This window comes from Colletotrichum truncatum (genome assembly GCF_014235925.2).
Source record: "Colletotrichum truncatum strain CMES1059 chromosome Unknown Contig_0007, whole genome shotgun sequence".
Classification (NCBI taxonomy): domain Eukaryota; kingdom Fungi; phylum Ascomycota; class Sordariomycetes; order Glomerellales; family Glomerellaceae; genus Colletotrichum; species Colletotrichum truncatum.
Genome location: NW_027222404.1, coordinates 1,389,139 through 1,408,517, shown reverse-complemented (window position 1 = coordinate 1,408,517; position 19,379 = coordinate 1,389,139). Strand labels below are relative to the sequence as shown.

Sequence of the window (19,379 nt, the reverse complement as noted above, 5' to 3'; positions counted from 1 at the left end):
GCGCCGCCATGTCATCTTCTTGTGATCCGATCCGATTACGCAGGTAACAGACGGATCATGTACCGTCTCGAGTCTGTTCTGTGCCCATTGTTCCGTTCCCGTTCTCGTTCTCGCACTGGCCGCCGGTCCTGATCTTCGAACATGGCGTGCCCTGCTGTGTTCTGCGGATTCATTTTCGCCATAGCAAACTCCAAAGTACTGGGTGAGCTGCTATCTGCCTGCTGAACCATAGGTCAGGAATACCGGAATCCGTCTGGCATGCTGAAGATAAAGATGTCGCGCTTGCCGTCAAGTGAATGGCTGGGCCGCAGCAGCGGAGCATCTGAGTTGCGTCTAGGGCGTATTTGCGGGCCTAGGCCCAGCTTCCGGAGCTCGTAATATGGGTCGTCCGGTTCACCTTCAGAACATACAGGCTCAATTGAGTAGGGGTCTGCCGTGGAATTGAGCCGAGAACTTTGGCGGTCGCAAACAACCTGAATTGTAAATTAGTGGTGCGGTCAACAAAGATCTAGATGCACCTGGCCTTCGGCGCACGTGGGTTTCTGGTTTACTACAACGATTGGAAGTGTGAGAGTAACATCATGTGGTAAGAAATATCACGTAGAAAAAGTACTTCTTAATAGGTAACCAAGTACAATGACAGCTATCATGAAATTGAACTTTATGACATGCATGAAAATCGATTTAAGAATATTTCCCTTACCAGCCGGTTGACCTCGGCTGAGTAGTGCTCTGTCCGAACATGGCCTGCATCGGACCACCTGGTTGCAAATTTGTCTGCGACTGCTGCTGCTGCTGCTGCTGCTGAAGTTGTTGGAGTTGTTGGAGTTGTTGCTGTTGAAGTTGCTGCTGTTGCTGTTCCGTTGTCTGGCTGGTGAGATTTTGCCCAGGTACGACTTGCAAACCGGAACCCAGGTTAGAAGCCATGCCACTACTACCGACTCCAGGATTACCTACACCCATGTTGCCGCGGCCGATGCCGCCGAGGCCCGATTGCCATGACTGGGGGTTGATGAACCCGGTCTGGTTCTGCATGTTGTTATTACCAAATCCACCTATCCCTAACCCAGATTGGCTGCCAAAGCCCATCATACCCGACTGCTGCGAATTGTCCCACGCGCCGAACCCTGGTTGCGATGGCTGCTGTTGCCCGAAACCTGGACCACCCCAACCAGACTGGTATCGATCAAACTGATCAAACCTGTGCTCTTTCTTCCAATTCAGCACATCGTCACCGCGACGGTGCTTCACAGTCCACAGATATGCGTTAAACTCGTTCGACACCAGTGCGACCTTTTCAAAGTGTTCTCTCTTTACAATTACCGGTCCTGGTATCTTATTCTCCTGCTGATGCCATTCTGCCAACGCAACGGCAGTCTGGAAGGCATTGCGAATCTGCCGACCGTTCCAGACTGGCTTGAAGTCAGGTCGCGCCTGTTGAAGACTCCAGAGCTCTTTGGCAAGAGTCATGATATCGAGGCGGTTAAACTTGACATGCTGGGACTTGTCCTCGGGAGCGGCTTCGATAGAAAGGCGCTCAGTGCGCTCGATCTGTACGACCCAGATCTTCTCCGTTTGGTCTTGAGTAAGTGGCGGGTAGTAGAGGGCCATGGACATGCGAGACTTGAAGGCTTCGTCAAAGGAGCCAACTTTGTTGGTGGTGAGGAACAAGATTCCTTCGTAGTACTCCATCACCCGGAGGAAAACTGCACAGGTTAGCTACGTTGCATGCACAGACGAAAATCACTATCTATGGTTTCTCTGTCGACTCACCGGACACAAGCGCGTTCCGCTCAATGTTGTCCTGACTCCTTTCAGCTAGGAATACATCGGCCTCATCAAGGAGGAGGACGCAGTCCCAGGCCTGCGCCAGTTGGAAGGACGACTGGAGGTTGGCTTCGACTTCGGCAGGGGTCATTCCAAGGTCACCTGATCATTTGTGAGTTCTTTCTAGTATAACTGTATCGGCTTTGAATGTGGAAACCTACCACATGTGATCGGCAGAAGCGGCTTGTTGTAATACTGAGCGACGGTTTCTTGATTGGTCAGCTGGTTATGTTCTACAAAAACAAAGCGAGAACTTGACTTTATATCAAAGTCGCGACTTACCTGCGGTGGACGTCTTCCCGACACCAGGAACACCGTGCAAGAGTACAATGAGGCCTTTTCCCTTGTCCTGAATGAGATCAAATTGCCGTCTCTCAGATTTCTTCTTGCGGAAGTGCGTAGCCATCATGGATTCAATTATCGACCTATGCCTCTGGTCAATCTGAAGAAGATCCCACGCTGATGGATCGGGCTCCATAAGCGTCAAACTGTTGCCTTCCTCATCAGGCTTTCCGATTGCAAGTGGTAGGGATGCTGCCAGGTTCAAAGTCAGCATCCATATTGTTTCGTACCGTGAGGCAATAGAACTGGAAAAGCTTACCCCATCGGCGGGTGCGCAACACATACGCGAAAACCCTGCCTGGCAGAAGCAAAACCTCCTCGCCAGATGGCGGTGTGCGGCTGTGCCACTCAAGTGTTTGAGATTGGTCTGTGTAGTTGAGAACCTCTTCAGCCATACGAACGTCCCAGTTTCGCTCGTCGTCAAGATTTGATGGCGGAGGAGGAGAGTCTTTGTAGGGGGTTGTAAGTTCCATTGGCACCTTGCAGGGCCTCCAGTCAGGGACCATTTGAAGGCAACGTTCAAAATCCACAACCACGGGGCTCTCGATAGACTCTGAAAGTACTTCAAGAGATCCGATGGTCTCTTTTTCGGGCCGTCTCATGACATTGCCTTCCGGCTCGTAACATAAGCTACGACCCCTAAAATAGCGATATGTTGGCCGGGTGCAAGCGATAAAGTCAAATCCTCTTTGCCTTGACTCTTCTATGTTTATCAAATCCTCACTCTCGGCCACATTAATGGGCAATATGGGTAACCCTTTGATGGCCGTAAGCTCTTTGAACTCCTCTATTCTGAACTTCTTCAAAACGCGGACGAAGTGTGTGCCATCAAAGTCCACGTAATAGCAGTCCAAAATCAACGGATCTAGCTTGTTGTTTCCATACGAAGCTCCCAGCTTCAAATGGCTAACATGGGAATTCTCAGGTGGTCGCACCAGTGGAGTTCTGTTTCCTCCTGTACCTTGGATAACACGCCATAGCTTCTGAGGCACGCCAGGGTCCCTGACGTATACTAAGCTTCCAGGGACATAGAGGTGCCAGAGCTCGTTGAAATGCACTCTCATGTCTGCTTCCTCTTTCAGTGCCTTGCGAAGAGGAAAAACATACTTGTCCATAAATTCAATGAGGATACCAAGATCTGCCTTTGCCTCTTGAAGTAGGTCAAGCGTGTGGTGTCGCCATTGCGCCGGTTGAAATAGGAGATATTCAGGTACTGAATATCTGCCTGGAATATTTTGTGAAGTATCACTTTCAACACTTGCCACACTATCGCTGTCGCTTTCAGGTTTGCCCTGTTTTTCGTCATCGCTTTTAACATGACTTGCAGCAGCTGCATTCGCTTCTTCCGTTTCCCTTGCTGCCTCTGCGCACTGTTCTCCCAAAAAGGCAAGCTCGCTTCGTATCCTTTTTTCAAAGTACACGAGAACTTTATAAGGCCGATAAATATTCATATCAGCATGGGGGGCTGCATTCAGCAAGCCGCCCGTCACAGTGCTAAGAATTCGCATGACTGGTAGAGAGTTCACACGAATTTGAGGGGGAAGATAACCAACTCCATGTGGCCGGCTCGGTTGATTGAAATTGGAAGACGAAAGTTGGCTAGTTCGAAAGGGAGAGTGAGGGGTTCCGCGGGTGTAAAATTGAGGTTCTTCTGTTAAGAAAGCGATAGCAGGAGTATTAGAGTCTTTCCGAAAATATGGCGGTGCTGGTGGTGGCGGCACCCATTGCTGAAACTTGTATCCACGAAGCTCTGGGACACATTTGACCCGTTCGGCAATTATACTGACTACTGAATTGCTTCTGGATGGGACCTCCTTTAACAACGACGATATCCACTCCAGCATGTTCAGGTGGCTCATCAAGATCTTCAAGTTCTCAGTATCAGTGTTGACCGGGACTATTGGTCCGGCTGTTAGCTCTCGCAAATCGCTAGCAACGTTGCGCAGCCTCCAAGCGATGGAGTGGTGAGAGGCACGCGAATCGCCACTTCCATCGTCATCTTCGTCCCCAGCTTCGGATCCACGTTCAGAGACGCTTCTATCATTGTTGTGCAGTTGTTCAACGTTCTCGGCTTCTCCGGCTTCGAGTGATTCATTCACATCGTTTATTTTCCTCTAAAAATCCCTATGAGCAAACGATATTCGTAGAAATACAAGGAATAGGTGGCTAGAATCCTCACAGGAGAAGCTGATGGTGTTGTTGCCTTACTCTCAGTATCATCGTGGATGTCATGCTCTGAGATAAAGCTTGACCCATCAGTCGAAGACATTGTCGGGCCAACAGGCAGATTGACAGACTGAGCCTGTGGCAATTCCACTATGTCTGAGGCCATTTCCTCTCAACCTTCTTCGTAAGGCGAATGGTGAATTATCTATCTTGCGCTTGAGCGCCAGCAATCAGTCGCAGAGGATTGTCGATGCTGTGATTTTACGTCGACGTATTCTAATCACGAGAAAGGAAGTTTTGAGGATCAGAACGGGGTGCCAACCACTGCTCTGGGAAAGTTGTCCTCCTTTGCATGTTCATTAGACGCAGCCTGATCCTCCCACACAGAGTAAGCGGGTTAATCTCGTGCCCTGAAGCATGCAGGTTCAGGTGGCAAGGGTCTGACGGTTCGGGCGAATCCCATTCCCGCTGCTTGCGCCAGAGTCGTACTGAGATTCCATTTTCGAAAGGTCAAACATGGGTGGCAATTCTAAGCACCTATGCAGTGCCGGCTATATTCCAATCAATGTTAGTGCTTCCTCCTTCCCTTGTAACTGATGCTTGGCGTTGTGTGAGACTAATCTAATCTTACCCCCACCATTTTAACAAACAGCGGCAATGACGACAGTCACCTCCTCAGCCTCGCCAGTTGGATGATCAGATAATCATCCAGCATCTGTTGAAAATTTTCGTACAGGTTAGCCAAACGGAATGACCAAAGAGCTATTCTACCATGGCTGCATACGTAGACGCTTTCATGGAGATTAGAGCTCCCCAGATCGATCCAAGCTGGCAAATTTCGGCAACTAACAAGTTTACCGAGAAGAGACGACAACAGCAAGCTTCGCAGAAGTGAGTGGAAATCGATCAAACCTGACCGTACTAGACTCCAACCCTGACTATGACTGTAGGGCTCAGGAAAGGACGAGGTCCTTCAAGAATCTCGTCAACACGTTCGTCAAACACACCAAACGCGGAGAGCTAGCGAGATTCGACGTCAACCGGCAGTTCCGCTGGGAAGACGTGAGGTCCATGGCCTCAGACGCCATTGAACAGGACGCAGAGAAAGTTAAATGGCGCCGAAATCCGTTTAGAGCGGCTGGGCGATCGCTGCAGCAGGGCGCTTCCAATTTGGAGATGCTAATGGCTTTTCTGCCGAATGGTGAATTTACCGGCATTCTCTGCGGGGCGTTAACGCTTGTGTTTTCCGTACGTAAATCCCAAGTGGTTTTGAACTCATCTTGTGACTTGCATTCGTGGTAATTTTATTAATCACCCAATTCTAATGACAAGTGCAGGCAGCCCGGCGTCTCGACGAGGTTAGAAATAAGATTCTAGGTTGTTTGGAGAGTTTGCCAGAAATCGTGGGACAGACAGAAGCATACGTTGACATCTACGACGACGACCCCAAAGTATGGAACGCAGCGGAAGATCTCTATATCGGCATACTTGATGCCGTTGAGGGGATGCTTATATGGATTGATAAGTCGGCAGTTGGTACGAAGAATATTATCTAAAGATGAAACTCTACGGCTATGGCTTACCTTGGAGTTAGAGCGTGCGTTCAAGTCATTGTTGCTCCCCGCAACCTTCGGCAGAGACCTGGAAGAGAACTCCATCAAGAGAAATATCGAAGACAAGGTCGTACAGTTTCGTGAAATTGTCCAGGTGAACTTGCATAAGAAGATCGGCCAACAGTATAAAGCGATTCAGACTCTGCAAACCCACCTGAACAGTCTACTTTCGTATGCCAAATGGAGTTATGGTAAGTATCCAAAATTTTGAAGCAGAGCTTAAAATCTGTGATGCTAACTCCAATGCGGTGCAGAGAATCCTCAGTCTGTCATGATATTCAAACCTTCCTTCATCACTCTCAACCAGCTAAGGGGCATCATCGATGTCGACAACCATGCCTTGCGAAAGGAGATGGATACCGCCATACTGGACGCTCAAAACGTTTGCCCTCCAAATTTGATTAGTCATGCCCTCTGCATCTTAAGGAATCACAAATTTGTTACATGGCTCCAGTCAGATACGTCTCAAATATTATTTGTCAACGGCCGAATGCAACTCAACGCAGAGCAGGAGGCAACTTCCCCTCTCACAATTCTCTCTTGTATACTCTACCAGAGTGTTGGTATGCAATCGGATCGGAGCTTGCCGCTTCTCTATCTATGTGGCCAGAAGAGCTCGCAACTCGACCACACCCACGCCGGGTCAAGCGAGGTGCTTCGCTACCTCAATGCGCAGCTCATGAATTCTGTTCCTCAGGAAGATGTTGACCTCACTGAGATCGACTTAACGTTTGTAGATGCCCTAAAAGAGCGACGGACTGGTGCTCTTTGCGCACTCTTCCGCATCTTACTCTCTGCAGCAATTGGGAAGGCGGTATTTGTGATAATCGACGGAGTTTCCTGGATGGAAGAGGGACCTTTTGCCGAAGGATTTGAGCACCTGGTTTTCTTTCTGCGGGACTTAGTCATTGAGCTGAACCGAAGACGGCCTCATCTAATTCTTAAGGTCTTGTTAAACAACCCGTCAACCAGCCTTTATGGGAGCCGTTGGCTTCCTGATAGCAGTATACTGGAAATGGATGAGGTTGAGGATGGTGTGGATTTTCCAGAAGATGCAGAATCGTTTTTGTTGTAGTTTATAACCCTATCTTCCAATTGCTAGTCTTAATTAGTCCAAGTACATATGGAATTCGATGCTCTTGTTTGTGTTTCTCCTAATTCCCCCATCCAGACTTGATACCGGTAATAATAGTACCATCCCGAAAGACTATTATGAACCAGCAAGAGCCGCAAATTCGATATTGTTAGGAGAGCCCGGTTAACAGAGCATCTTACTCTTAACGCCACTATGATCCGTAGGTACACTGATAACAAGCCAGCCGACAAAATGCCATAGCCGTTTGAGATAGCTTTAAGTGATTGACTGATCATCGTGACCTAACTAAAAGCATCATAAAAGTTATTGCAACACCATTTCGTCCCCCTCACAGATGCACATTTGGTACGCGTCGGTTGATTCAAACACGTTGTTCCAAATATCACCGGTATGTATGAATCTCGTTCTTCCCTCACTCTAAAGCTAGTAGAGTTGGAGCATTGATTGGGAACTCTCAAATAAACAGTTGACCTTATTTATGATGCCTGTCTCATATCTAGAACTTGGCCTGCAAAGTAATAGATGTAGTAGTTCCTTGATGAAAGAATAAACAGAAAAGGTCAGAAATACAATTGTTATGTCGTCTTAAAGTATGAAAGACGCTCAATATCATATGCCAATCTGGCATTATGGAACCATATTAAACCATTTGTCCTCTCTTATTCGTTATTTGAAGCTACTAGGAAGTGACAATCCCACGTGAGGCAATAAAATAGTTGCTAAGGTATGGTATCATCCACTCTAAATTTTATCGCGATTAAGCGTCAAAGCTGATCTTTAGGTGACCTAGTAGTTAACATAGACTTTTATCACTCTGCATAGCCTGGTCGAGATATGCACAAGGAAACACCGGAGAACTATATCAAGGATAGCAACATAGTCGGCCGTTCGGAATTCAAAAGGAAGACGAATCTTGCCCACAGCAACACTAGTTGACCCCGTCAAATAATCCACTTCCACCGTCCAGTTGACTCTCTTGAGAATCTACGGAGTCAGCAATCCTGCCCAAAATGACCCCGGTAAAGGAAGGCTCGGCTGCGGTCCGCCCGGGGGAACTTGGTCCATGTTCCGACCCCCAGGGGCCATGCCCCCTGTCCGCCTCTGGTACTCGATCACAAAATGGCGCCCTTGTTAGTCACATTCGCCATATCAACATTGTAACTTTGGAGTTAGCCCGCATGCCGAGGCCCGGGATTTGGCTCTTGACTGCATCAAATTTCGTGCAGGGGCCTGGAGACAGGCCAATCGCGAGGTCAGTAGTCCCATGTCAGTTCTCTTTAAATTCTCACCTACTTTGGGTTAGGTGGTACATATTAGAGTATCAGGAAGCAAACGACATTACCGGTGACCGGGGACTTTGGAAGGGCTCCAAAATGCATCAACAGGCGCCAGCCAACCTTAAATCTCCACTGAAACCTCGTCCGGCTGATCAATGACGGCTTAGAGCTCTATACTATCATGCTTCTGGTGTCAAAACCTGGGAGAAAGCTTCAAAATGTGGTAGCACTAATGTAGAGCCCTGAGAGCGTGAATTATTTTATAACTTATGTAAAGGATATGCTTAGCCACTACTGGTATCTTGTCCCAGTCACATTCTGTGGATAGGGCAAGATGTGAAGGAAAGGTCGAACCTGAACCAGGTTTCTGGAACGTAAAGATGCGTTTATCTTCTTTGGCCCCCATGTCTGATGAAGGGGCTTAAACGAACGTTTGTAATATATAGTCTAGTAGGGAACATCTCTCTGTCGGCCCAGTTAAATAGCACTGTTTCCACAACCAGCCACTACAAAATCGAGTACCCGATGCGTTCAATTCTTTTTCGGGGAATCAGTAATGGCTACCAACGCAACAGCCACTCAGCCATTGGACCCAGAATGGGCAGCTGAAAGCAACACTGAGAGAATCATGGCCGTTGTGACTATATTTCACGTTTTGGCAATGACCAGTGTTTGCTTGAGGTTGTACGCCAGGATATGGATGATCAAAGCACCTGGGTGGGATGATTGGGTCATGTGCCTGTGTGCCGTAAGTTACATTCGTGCGTCTGAGCTAGGAATTCACATTATTAAAGCTAACAGAGTGTTAATATCAGATATGTGCTGTTTGCGGCTGGATCGTGTTTGTGATCCAGGCACACTACGGTCTAGGCAAGCACTTCTTGACGATCGACAAGGACGACTATGTAAAATTCCAACACGCTGGATGGTTTCAATCAGTACTCTCCGCAGCTCTGTCCATGATGTTTCTTAAGATCTCCATTGGTCTGAATTTACTCCGATTAGGGGGAAATAAATGGTATACCTGGGCCTTGTGGGCAACAATTGGTAGGCACTTATGATGGTTCTGATGAGCGTATACTGAAGCTTACCTTGGACCATAACAGTTATTACCTTCATCCAGTCCGGTAGTGGTGTTTTCACATTCACGTTCTACTGCCAACCAACAGCAGGATTCTGGGATAAAAGTCTGAAACCAAGGTGCTGGCCTTTGGACTTGTTCATCCGTCTAGGCGTCATGAACACGGGTATGTAAATCCTTCAAGCTAACTTGTTGAAGATCGAGTATCTTACTGACGCCATTAATAGCTCTAAACATCGTCACTGATGTTGTTCTCGCTACGTTGCCGATTCCTCTGGTCTGGAATCTCCAGATGAAACGCAAGGTGCGGTTATACGTGATTGGAATTCTGAGTCTCGGATATTTGTGAGCTTCAAAACCCATTGCATTATTAACCAGAACGAAAACACTAACCTTGACACAGTGCTGTCGGCCTAGGTATAGTGAAAGCCTTCTATCAACTTGCAATGGGCGCAGATAAGGACAAGACCTTTGAACAGGGTATTCAATTCTGGGGATTGTAAGTTTGACATCGATTCCTACATATTCTTCCCATTATGTACTGAAGCGTCTGCAAACAGTCTTCAACTGCAAACCGGAATAGTTGCAGCTTGCGCACCAGCATTGAAACCTCTGGTCAGCCGTATGCTGAAACTGTCCTCGTACGACGACTACACACACGAAACCTACGGCGATCAGTCTCGAAGGACCAGAATTGGCGAGGGCACAAACCAAACGCAAGGTCCAAGAGATCAATACGAGCTGGATAACCTAGGGGACAGCGACAGCGCCCTGAGCAATACCAAGGGAGAGACTACGACTACGGCCGAATTTTACAAAAACGCCACCCGTGACGGAGCAGGGAGCGAGGAAAGGATCCTGGATTCTGGCCAGAGCCACGGCTTGAAGGGAATTGTCAAGACCACCGAGGTGACTGTGAGGTAAAGATCGGCACGAGAAAGCCGGGGGGCTGTCGGACTGCCCCTGCCTGCTGATTCCTTCCAACACAAATGGTTCGCTTAACCGGGACATCTTCAACTACATCCTGATCCACTCCAGCTGGACTCTTCTTTGTTAATTTCAGTTGCTGTTCAAACCCTGTAGAGCATGACAACCGAGACTGTATCCACTTCAAAACCAGCCAGGTAAAAGACCCAAACCATTGTGGCGAATCAAGGCGATATAAGCCGCCCATCGATCAGTTTCAGACAACAAAGGAAGCTGATCAGTTAACTAAATCTGATCTAGATGATGAACTAGAAGAGATGTTGGGAATTCTCAAGCCGCCGGACTAAGAAAAGAAGAAAAAATTAGACAATTAGCTTAGGATTTAAACCTTTAACCTCCCGTCCGTAATTTCGGCTCGGGAAAGGTGGGCCCCCAATCAAGATATTATGCGCCTTTGGCGCTCAAAACTCAACGACACTGAGCTACGTTGTAGCCACCCACTTATCATGTCAAACCTTTACATGATTTGATCATCGGCATCATGTCAATATTCAGGACGACTCCAATCAAACAACAACCCAAATCCTTGATTTGATGGATCGGATTCACTATCGAGCTGGGAGAACCCGTTAGGGCCACTTCGTTTGTGCGCAAGGCCCCGGTTTGTGGTCTGATAATACTCTGGGTCTAGGCTACAGAAACGGAGCTTTTCTCCGCGCCGATCCCTGGTGTGACTGACCGGTGTCGACCGAGTGGCTTTCCTGTTGGCCCGTATTCTGTGCTTCTGCCTCGGCCGAAGTGAACGGGGGCTTGGTGCCGGGATCTTCAGCGGGACCCCGGACGGGACGCACGTACTACGGCGGAGTCAGCCCCAATTTGGATGTAACTTGATGTTGGTCTAGGAAGTGATCCTGTGGGAGCTGGCAATTCCGCCCCTGGCTCCGGCGCTGACAGGAGCACGAGATATCTTGTTGGCCTGAGGGCAGCCCGGGTATTTCTTGTTGTGCTCATCCAGCACATGCTGGGGACCTACGGATCAATGGATGCAGGGAAAAAAGTTGATGCCTTAAGGTGGACGAGTACACTGTACGTATAACGTCATTGAAATAGATCTTGGCCTTAGATTCAGTCGTGTCTTGCAACTGTGTGGATTAAATTTATTGACTAATAGTTGCTTTGACTAATCTCTGTCACTCTTTGACTTGTGTTACTTCTAGAACTCTGCCAGCAGCTTAGGCAAGAGGTACTGGTTGTTATACTCCCACAAGATGGTAGTGAACTGCGCAGTCCACGCGCCGCCAGTGAAGTAGGTGCTTTTGCGTCCCTGAAGCTCGTAAAGCTTAGGGATGAAGCCGGCCTTAAGGTCTGTCTCGGACGCGTGGAGTTGCATGGCGCCGTGGTCCGCCCACGCCTTAATCTTGATGGGTTCATCTCCAAGATCAGGGATGGTGCCAGCAGCTGAGAGCTGATGAAGGGACTTCTTCATAAGGTTCTGCGCCTCACGAATATCGAAGCCTGCAGCGCCACCAACTAGAACGCGGTAGTTATCATCTCCGAGGTAGTCAAAGCGGCCAACGAAGGGGAGGTCGGGGAGAGATTGCCACTTGGTCACGTCGGTGTTGGTGTAAGAGCGCAGAGCAGGTAGGGACGGGTGCGAGATAATGCCAGCGTGAACTGTCGACCATAACCACTTCTCGAAGACGGCAGTCTCCTTGGTGTCGATATCAATACCCCTGAGGTTATCGAGGGTGGGCTCAAAAGAGATGATGAGCTTCTTGGCTCGGATCAGAGTATGTTTCTTCTGGGCGCTGCGAACAAGGACCTCAACACCCTCGTCTGTGCGAACAGTTTTGATAGCGGTCGAGGAGTAAAGGATATCCTCTCCAAGTAGATCGGCAATCGAATCATAGATCTCCTGGTTCCTCCTAGAGACGGGTACAAAAGATCCGATGATTCCCAGGAGCGACCGGGCCAGAGGAGCACCAAAAACCTGCATGACGTATATGGTCAACTGGTTAGGAAACTCCTCCATGCCCAAGCCGGTGACTTGGAAGATTCGAGGGACGGCAGCCTCGATCTTGTACTTCTTGACGAAATCGGCAAAATGCATGGTCAGATCTTCAGGAATGGTTTCGTTGATCTTGGGAAATTTCGCATAGGAGGGTAGGATCATATCCTCATACTTTTCGGCAAGCTCGATGTAAGTCCTCAGCGCGGCGCTGATATCGGCTGAGGCAGGCAGCGAATAGTTTGTCAACTTGCCCGTCCTGAAATCGGCGTAGCTGGTAGTCAGAGCCAATCGTGAGGGTGTCTGAACAGAAACGTTCAAACGTGCAACAAATTCGCGAGCGCCGGGGTAATCAGTGTATGAGTTGACGCCGTAGTCGTAAGAGTTGCCCGTCTCGGGGTCGTCAAAAGTTCCAACATGGCCTCCCTGTTTAAACTGTAAGTCACTTGTCGGTAGGAACTCCGTCGAACTGAGCTCACAATGCGGTTCTGCTTCTCGACAACCACGACCGTCTTGTTGTAGTCCTCCCGAAGCCTGACAGCAGCGTGGGAGCCTGACGCTCCACCACCTAGAATCACGACATCCTTCTCAATGACAGTTGCAGCAGCGCTGTCGGGGATGGCACCCGCTGCCACAATTGACAGAGCGCCAAAGAAGACGACAAGACGACCAGACATGGCAAGTAGGAAATATAATTTGACCTGAAGGATGGACAGTAGAATGGGACCCGACAGTTTGCGGCCGCAGGTCTCTTCCTGGTGGTTCGCAACGAGGAGGAGAGCGATGGGGAGGCAAAGGTCAAGAGCCAAGCTGAGAACATGGTCATGTGAATCTATTTATTTGGGGGCCAATAGACGCAAGGGACGTTGTCTCTGCATGCGATATGCTCAGCGTCGACCCAAACATGATGCTACATGCATGCTTGGAAATTTCCCCTGCAGGATCTAGCGTGTGCCATGGACTACTGAGGCGGTTGGCATCCGTGGCGCCGAGGAGGATCATCTCCCTGTTTATCCAGGTGGGGACCGTGGAGTTGCCGACATCCTGGCTCCGAAGCTGACCAGGGCTAAAGATCATGGGTGTGGAAAAGATGAGTTTTGATAGAAACCGAAAAGCTTGCGAAGAGGAATTGGTTGGACTCATCGACGGATGAAAGCATCACATCAGCAAGAGTATTAGGCAGCTGGAAATTAGGCAATAGATAGATCACTGCGCGGAAAATGAAGAATATGAGCTGCCAAAGTGCCATGTTGTTGCACCCTGTCAACGCCATACTACTAAACCATCGTCGCCCCCCATTTCCTTATACATGGCTTACGACACAGGGCTATGACATTGAGAACCTAGAGCATGTCGGTTTGGGCCTGTCTGTCCATGGTAATGGGTCTTGGTTATTGGTCGAGTAGGAAAAGGATCCAAATTGAATAGGAGAATCGGCGGGGTTGTAATGGCTTAGCCTGACCTTTTCATGCATGGATAGGTAGTATTTTTGCAAACCCAGGGAATCTCTTGTCTGGCACCATCAATAAACGTGAAGATTTGTTCAATGTCTCCACATCAATGTCAACTACATCGATAATACACCATCAACGCATGTAGACCACGCCACCTGAGGTGCAAGGGCTGGAATGTGCATTTCGTTTTATCCCAGTCCTAAGGTTCAAGCAGTCAGGTTGTCTAAATTCATTACCCCGATACTCGCACTTAGCTGGGCCAAAGGGGAGATAGCATTCTACTTCATAGAAGGCCACTCTAACTACGACTGTTGTCAACAGTTGACATTGATGTTACTCTGACCTATAAATTTTGTCCGGGAGTACACCAACGGGCACCGTTAAATCAATGCGAACATCAGATACAAAGCAGGTGACCTAGATTTCATTTGCTTGATATGCCAGAAAAGCTGGTTGAGAGCTCTGCTGCAAACAACGCGTTTTGCAGCTCCAAGAGACGTTAGCACATGTGTCCAACCACTGTGTGCATCAACATCCATCTCACCATTTAAGAAATCGTTGAGTTATTTAAGTGCTTTGATACATCTGTTTATCTCGGTTTTGAGTCTTCCATGGAGGGAACTTGTACATCGTAGGCTGGGGTTTAAGTGGTTTCAAAAAGTTGGATGTTAACTTGAGAGCGTTTTTCTTACTGTTCCTAGTCAACATAATAGACGGAAAGCTTGCCATGCTTCATATGATGGGATAGTCATTTAAGCTTGATCTTGACTGATTCCTAGCCGATAAATACAGCCTTTTATTCCTTAACTTCCTATCTAAAATTCAGCCTCTCCCATAAGACAAAGTCTCTGGGTGAAATCTAAATGAGCTCCCGGTATAGAACTCGCTTAAAAAGTTGCTCATCTATGCTTTAGACACATTCCCAGCTATCGGGCTTCGCAGGATCTCCGTGGCCCTTGAACACGTTTCGAGCAGGATACTTACAGTGCTTTCTCTGCAGGTCGACCTCCCCATTTGCCGTCAACCGACTACCAAGGATGTAATCGGGCGGAATGCCTTCCTCAACCCACCGAACAATAGCTGACAACACATTGGAATCCGGATCATATGACGCCAGCGTCTCCGGATTGCCACCAATCATGCTGGCGCCCGTACCACCACGGCAGTGCGCCATGCCAGAAATCCGAAAGTAACGGTAAAACTCATCGAGATCTGTAGACGAAAGGCTCATGGTTCGCGACACATGGTTGTAGTATCTCTCTGAATTGTCACTGCTGATCGCGTTGTCTTGCAAGCCGTGATAGTGCAAAATCTTCACACCGCTTTGTTTTGCCGCGGACAGATCACCTTCCCAGGTCGAAACGTTCCATGGGTCTTGCTGCGAAGCCACCACATAGTCTTGCGGGCTTAGTGTCGAAAGATCCCAATCAGTGTCGTTGTAGACAACGTACCGCCACCAGTCCAAGGGATATTGGTGAGGTTGACCATTAAGTAGTCGGTCTGTTGCGTTCGATCCAGGTTGTAGTCGAGGGTATATGAATTGGCCTTCCAAGCCGTAGACTGGAGAGAACATAGCCCGAACTGTAGCAGCCTGCTCTCCGCTCAAACAGGTCCCAGTTGCACCATCAGAGCAAATGAGCCCTTCGGGCCGATATTGACAAAGACTTGGATCTTCAAGAATTCCATCCACAAGGCCATCCAATCCGTCGCACTGTCTCAAGATGTCTGCATTAACCAGCTCCCACTGGGCAGCGGAAAGGAATCTCGAGTCTGTGTTAGTCCCGGTCTTGACAAAAAGCTGGCCTGTCCAGTACATGAGTGCGATGAGGTCGAATGCTGGGGCGCCAGCGACGATGCCATCAAAGTCCTCTGGAAAGGTTTGAGCCTCCTTGAAGCCCTGTCTGCCTCCCGTGGAGCATCCGAGGTAGTAAGCCTTTGTATGCTTCTTTCCATAGAATTCCTCAACGATCGCTTTGCCCAGTTCAGCCTCGAGGTGCACAGAACGGTAGGCGTAATCCTCAATGACTCCAGGGTTTTTGTAGAATGGCGAACCAGAAATACCGTCATGGCCATTGTTAGTGCCAATGGTAGCAAATTGATGCGATGCGCCGTAATTCAGGTCGCCGTATTTGATACAGCCGTTCATGCCGCCATTTCCGGTACCCAGGAATCGCCCACTCCATTCTAATGGGAGCCACGCTTCAAGAGATACGTTGCTCATCGGTCCAGTGGTGGTGAGGAAAACAACGCGGCAGATGTCAACGTCGGAAACCTGAAATGGAATGGCGCATGATGGATGGTTGTTGGGCAACGATATATTGGTTCCTGCTGAAATGAAACTCGTCTCGTAAACTGTTGTACTCGGGAGATTTAACCTGCTTGCCAATGATTCACATTGGTCAACGGTCGAGCTATGAACAGACCCGGCTGCGAGAAAGGCTTGCAACAGAGACAGGTGAAAACCCTTCATGTCTGCGATGATGGTTACGATGCAGTTTTTACGTTTGTTGCAAATGAAGAAGTTCATACTATCGTGTACCTATTTATTGTCTTAAAGACATACCTGCTGTTTCCCCATACTCAATTACCGTGATCTGCTACCGTGCTTATCCACAGATTTGGTAGAATCCGCAACCGTGCTTGTAGCTGGGCTCTTGGTTCGGAGACCCACAGACGGATGAAGTCCTGGTTGGTCCTTTATTCACTGGTTACAACGCAAATGCAGACTTGGCAGAAATGTCCTAGTAAACCGTGGGGTAAAGGCGATGTGTTCGATCACCTGCCGAACTAGGGTTGGGGATTCTGGAGTTGAGTATGCGGAGATGGTTACTTCAACAGAGGGGCGTCTGCCAGATGCTACGCGGGGTAAACGGCCCCCTGAGTGATGGGCATGCACAATTTCCGGCATCAAAATGGTAGTTTCCTGCTACTAGCCGAGGGATGTTCATGATTGGCCAATTCTGCAAGATTGGATCTCCCGGATAGCCATTGAAGCCGACCTGGGACTGTTGATCCGGACCCCTTTGCAACACTGAACAACCAAGCCGTTGGCACTAAACTTATGGAGCCAAAGCGGCATTTCCATTCGTTTGGGAACTTATTGGAAAATATGAGGTAAAAAACAATTGAGCCACGGTCACTTAAGAGGAATTCACTATCGAAATAGCTGCTTATCTCAATTACTCAGGCTTTACTGATAAACCTCGTCTCGTTCTTAGTCCCCATGCCTACTTGAGAAGGAAAAGTAATCAAAAATGTATAGAAGAGGGATCAGCTTCTACTCCCTTACCGTCGAGTTGCTTATCGACAGAACTAAGTAACACAAGCCAAAGCTTCAGTATTGGCCATGACAGTTGTAAGAGCTTAAAGAACCAACAGCTTTCTAATCATCAGCCCCAAGTCAGCTTTTGACCAGGAATGTTGAATCAAACGTAGAGACGGTCACCTACCCTAGCGGCGCCCGTCAACATACAACTGCCGCCCGTTCCGCCTGTTCATTGGTGAGGCAAGCTTTGGTGCTTTTTCTCTTAACGTTGCTACCAATGCAGTGTTAGGGGCGAATCCAGTAGTAGAACTGTCAACAATACCACCGTCAGGAAAGTCTCTGTCTTAATTGGTAACGGGGACTGCTTTCAAAAGCCAAGAGCAAAGATGCCAATAGCCATTACACTCCCGACGAGGGAGGATATTCATCATTTACGCATCGAATTCACCACAATCTTTTATAGTAATCACAAGGCAAGCCACTTACAAATAGTTTATTACAGCGGGACGGCATGCATCGCTTGATGCGTTGCGTGTCACTCTCAACCTACCATTTAGATCATGGACATCATTGCAGAGAGGGTTCAGATTGTCCAATACAAGGGATATAGTGATGTTGAAGCGAGTGTATTGGCTTAAACGAAAGTTGGGTGTTTCAACTGACAAATGTAGCTTCCAATGTGAAAATGACGAGAATAATAACGAGGACAAGAAAGAAGCAAATTAAATCAACTCTGACCCTATCTGCATTAAGTTACTGGAATAAAAGACTTGTGTCAAGGATGTTAAAAAAAAGAACGAGACCAAATGCATTCAGGCTCCATACATGGCTTCACTACAGCGGTAACTCTTTCGACGTTTTTTTGTTCAAGGCCTACCTACTCTGGAAGCAAATGGCTAGAGATTTTAGCCTATGGCTTGAGCATTGTGTAAAGTATTGCTTGTTAGTTTCACCTATGTAATGGGGACAGCGCTATCCATTACTGAAACAGCGCAAGGCTCGTGGACTTGAGTGAGAAGATATTTTCTTTCTTCATCATGTCAAACTGGGCCGGGCTTTGAATGCAGAGGAGAAGAATAAACCTTGTCGCCCGACAGCGTACTTGCGAAAGCGCCTCGTTTTCGGGTTCCGTTTTGCGTTAGTGTGTAAAGCCCTTCCCTAAACCCTGTTTCGACCAGAAGGTAAGGCGAGATTCGCTGGGCCATGGCGCACCCATACCTCTGCTTCCATTACACGTGGCCCGGCACATACCAATTGCGCCAAGATTACATTGTAGTCCGGGCTGCCGTAACTATTATTACCTTTTTCATGTGCCTAATAGGTTACCCTTCCCTTCTAGTTCAGGGTCTACGGGTTCTCCTAGTGCATCAGCATGCGTTAACAAGAAGATTTAGCCTGGAAAGTAACGGATGATCCGGCATCGCAACATTGAGGCTTAGATACTAATTTTCAGACAGCCATCGGGAAGGACAATCATTATCCAACGACCGGAGTCTGGTTTGAATATGTGGCATGAGTTGATCTGTGAAACTTTTACCAAATCCACAAAATCTCAGCCTTTCGAGCCCCTGCGCCACAATTTCTGTCATGCCTACTAGCTATCGTCTTCGCACGAAGCCTCATCGACGATTGCAAGCATTGGTTTTCTACAGCTCAGTGCATGGAAAGCTATCACTGCATTAGCGAGTCCAGCCTTGAGGAGAAAGCCAAGCGGATACGACATCCCACTGGACGCTTCGTCCATACCCACGCTACTACTACTTTTACCAAGCACAGTCTGATCGCCACGTTGGTGACCTGTACATACTTCAATACTAGTAAGATGGGATGTGGAACGCCAGGGGGTGGAGACGTTTGACGCGAGTCAGTCACTAACGTATTTACCCTCGTTACGTACAGTTTGGACATTGGGGAACTTGAGAAGCACAGGAAGCTTCCCTTTTTCGCTTCTTCAGTTCGCCTTTCTCCCCTGCCTTTCTCCCTTTCCTTCCACCCCTATACCTTGTTCATCTCTTTAACACGAAGCCTTGCCAGGGCAGGGGAACAGATTGGCAGTTGTTTTTAACCTTCATGCCTTTCGTGGAAACAGGTTTAGATCCGGACTAACCCACAGATTGCAAGCCGATATTTACATATACAAGAGGTCCCCTCTTCTTACTAAAGCTTGCACCCGCTTTGCGCTCTTTACACCAGATTACACCCACCCAAGCTCTAGCCGAGCCTTAACGTGACCTTCAATCAACACATTCGTTGTAGGCTTACTCGGACGAGATGAGCAACTGCAAACTACAGAGCGCATGACAAAAACTCACAAACCTGGCCG

General features: G+C 48.3%; 5 protein-coding genes across 5 annotated transcripts; 2 read left to right on the top strand and 3 right to left on the bottom strand.

Annotated features, from left to right (window-relative positions):
- Positions 1 to 699: 699 nt before the first annotated feature.
- Positions 700 to 4,438, bottom strand: CTRU02_210807 (AAA family ATPase; the record flags this gene model as incomplete). The annotated part of the gene is made up of 6 exons (XM_036721951.1): positions 700 to 1,706; positions 1,774 to 1,929; positions 1,989 to 2,036; positions 2,110 to 2,361; positions 2,429 to 4,283; positions 4,349 to 4,438. 6 exons carry the CDS (start codon positions 4,436 to 4,438, stop codon positions 700 to 702), a joined length of 3,408 nt encoding a protein of 1,135 aa, XP_036586323.1.
- Positions 4,439 to 5,107: 669 nt separating this feature from the next.
- CTRU02_210806 (uncharacterized protein) lies at positions 5,108 to 7,023 on the top strand (the record flags this gene model as incomplete). Its single annotated transcript, XM_036721952.1, has 5 exons — positions 5,108 to 5,226; positions 5,286 to 5,583; positions 5,673 to 5,871; positions 5,930 to 6,139; positions 6,203 to 7,023. The coding sequence occupies 5 exons, from the start codon at positions 5,108 to 5,110 to the stop codon at positions 7,021 to 7,023; spliced, it is 1,647 nt and encodes a 548-aa protein (XP_036586324.1).
- Positions 7,024 to 8,877: 1,854 nt separating this feature from the next.
- On the top strand, positions 8,878 to 10,326 carry CTRU02_210805 (uncharacterized protein; the record flags this gene model as incomplete). Its single annotated transcript, XM_036721953.1, has 6 exons — positions 8,878 to 9,069; positions 9,137 to 9,368; positions 9,428 to 9,568; positions 9,630 to 9,747; positions 9,806 to 9,901; positions 9,963 to 10,326. 6 exons carry the CDS (start codon positions 8,878 to 8,880, stop codon positions 10,324 to 10,326), a joined length of 1,143 nt encoding a protein of 380 aa, XP_036586325.1.
- A 1,216-nt stretch (positions 10,327 to 11,542) lies between these two features.
- On the bottom strand, positions 11,543 to 13,014 carry CTRU02_210804 (amine oxidase; the record flags this gene model as incomplete). Its single annotated transcript, XM_036721954.1, has 2 exons — positions 11,543 to 12,763; positions 12,817 to 13,014. 2 exons carry the CDS (start codon positions 13,012 to 13,014, stop codon positions 11,543 to 11,545), a joined length of 1,419 nt encoding a protein of 472 aa, XP_036586326.1.
- Positions 13,015 to 14,701: 1,687 nt separating this feature from the next.
- Positions 14,702 to 16,261, bottom strand: CTRU02_210803 (tannase and feruloyl esterase; the record flags this gene model as incomplete). The annotated part of the gene is made up of 1 exon (XM_036721955.2): positions 14,702 to 16,261. The coding sequence occupies one exon, from the start codon at positions 16,259 to 16,261 to the stop codon at positions 14,702 to 14,704; it is 1,560 nt and encodes a 519-aa protein (XP_036586327.2).
- Between the last annotated feature and the right edge of the window lie 3,118 nt (positions 16,262 to 19,379).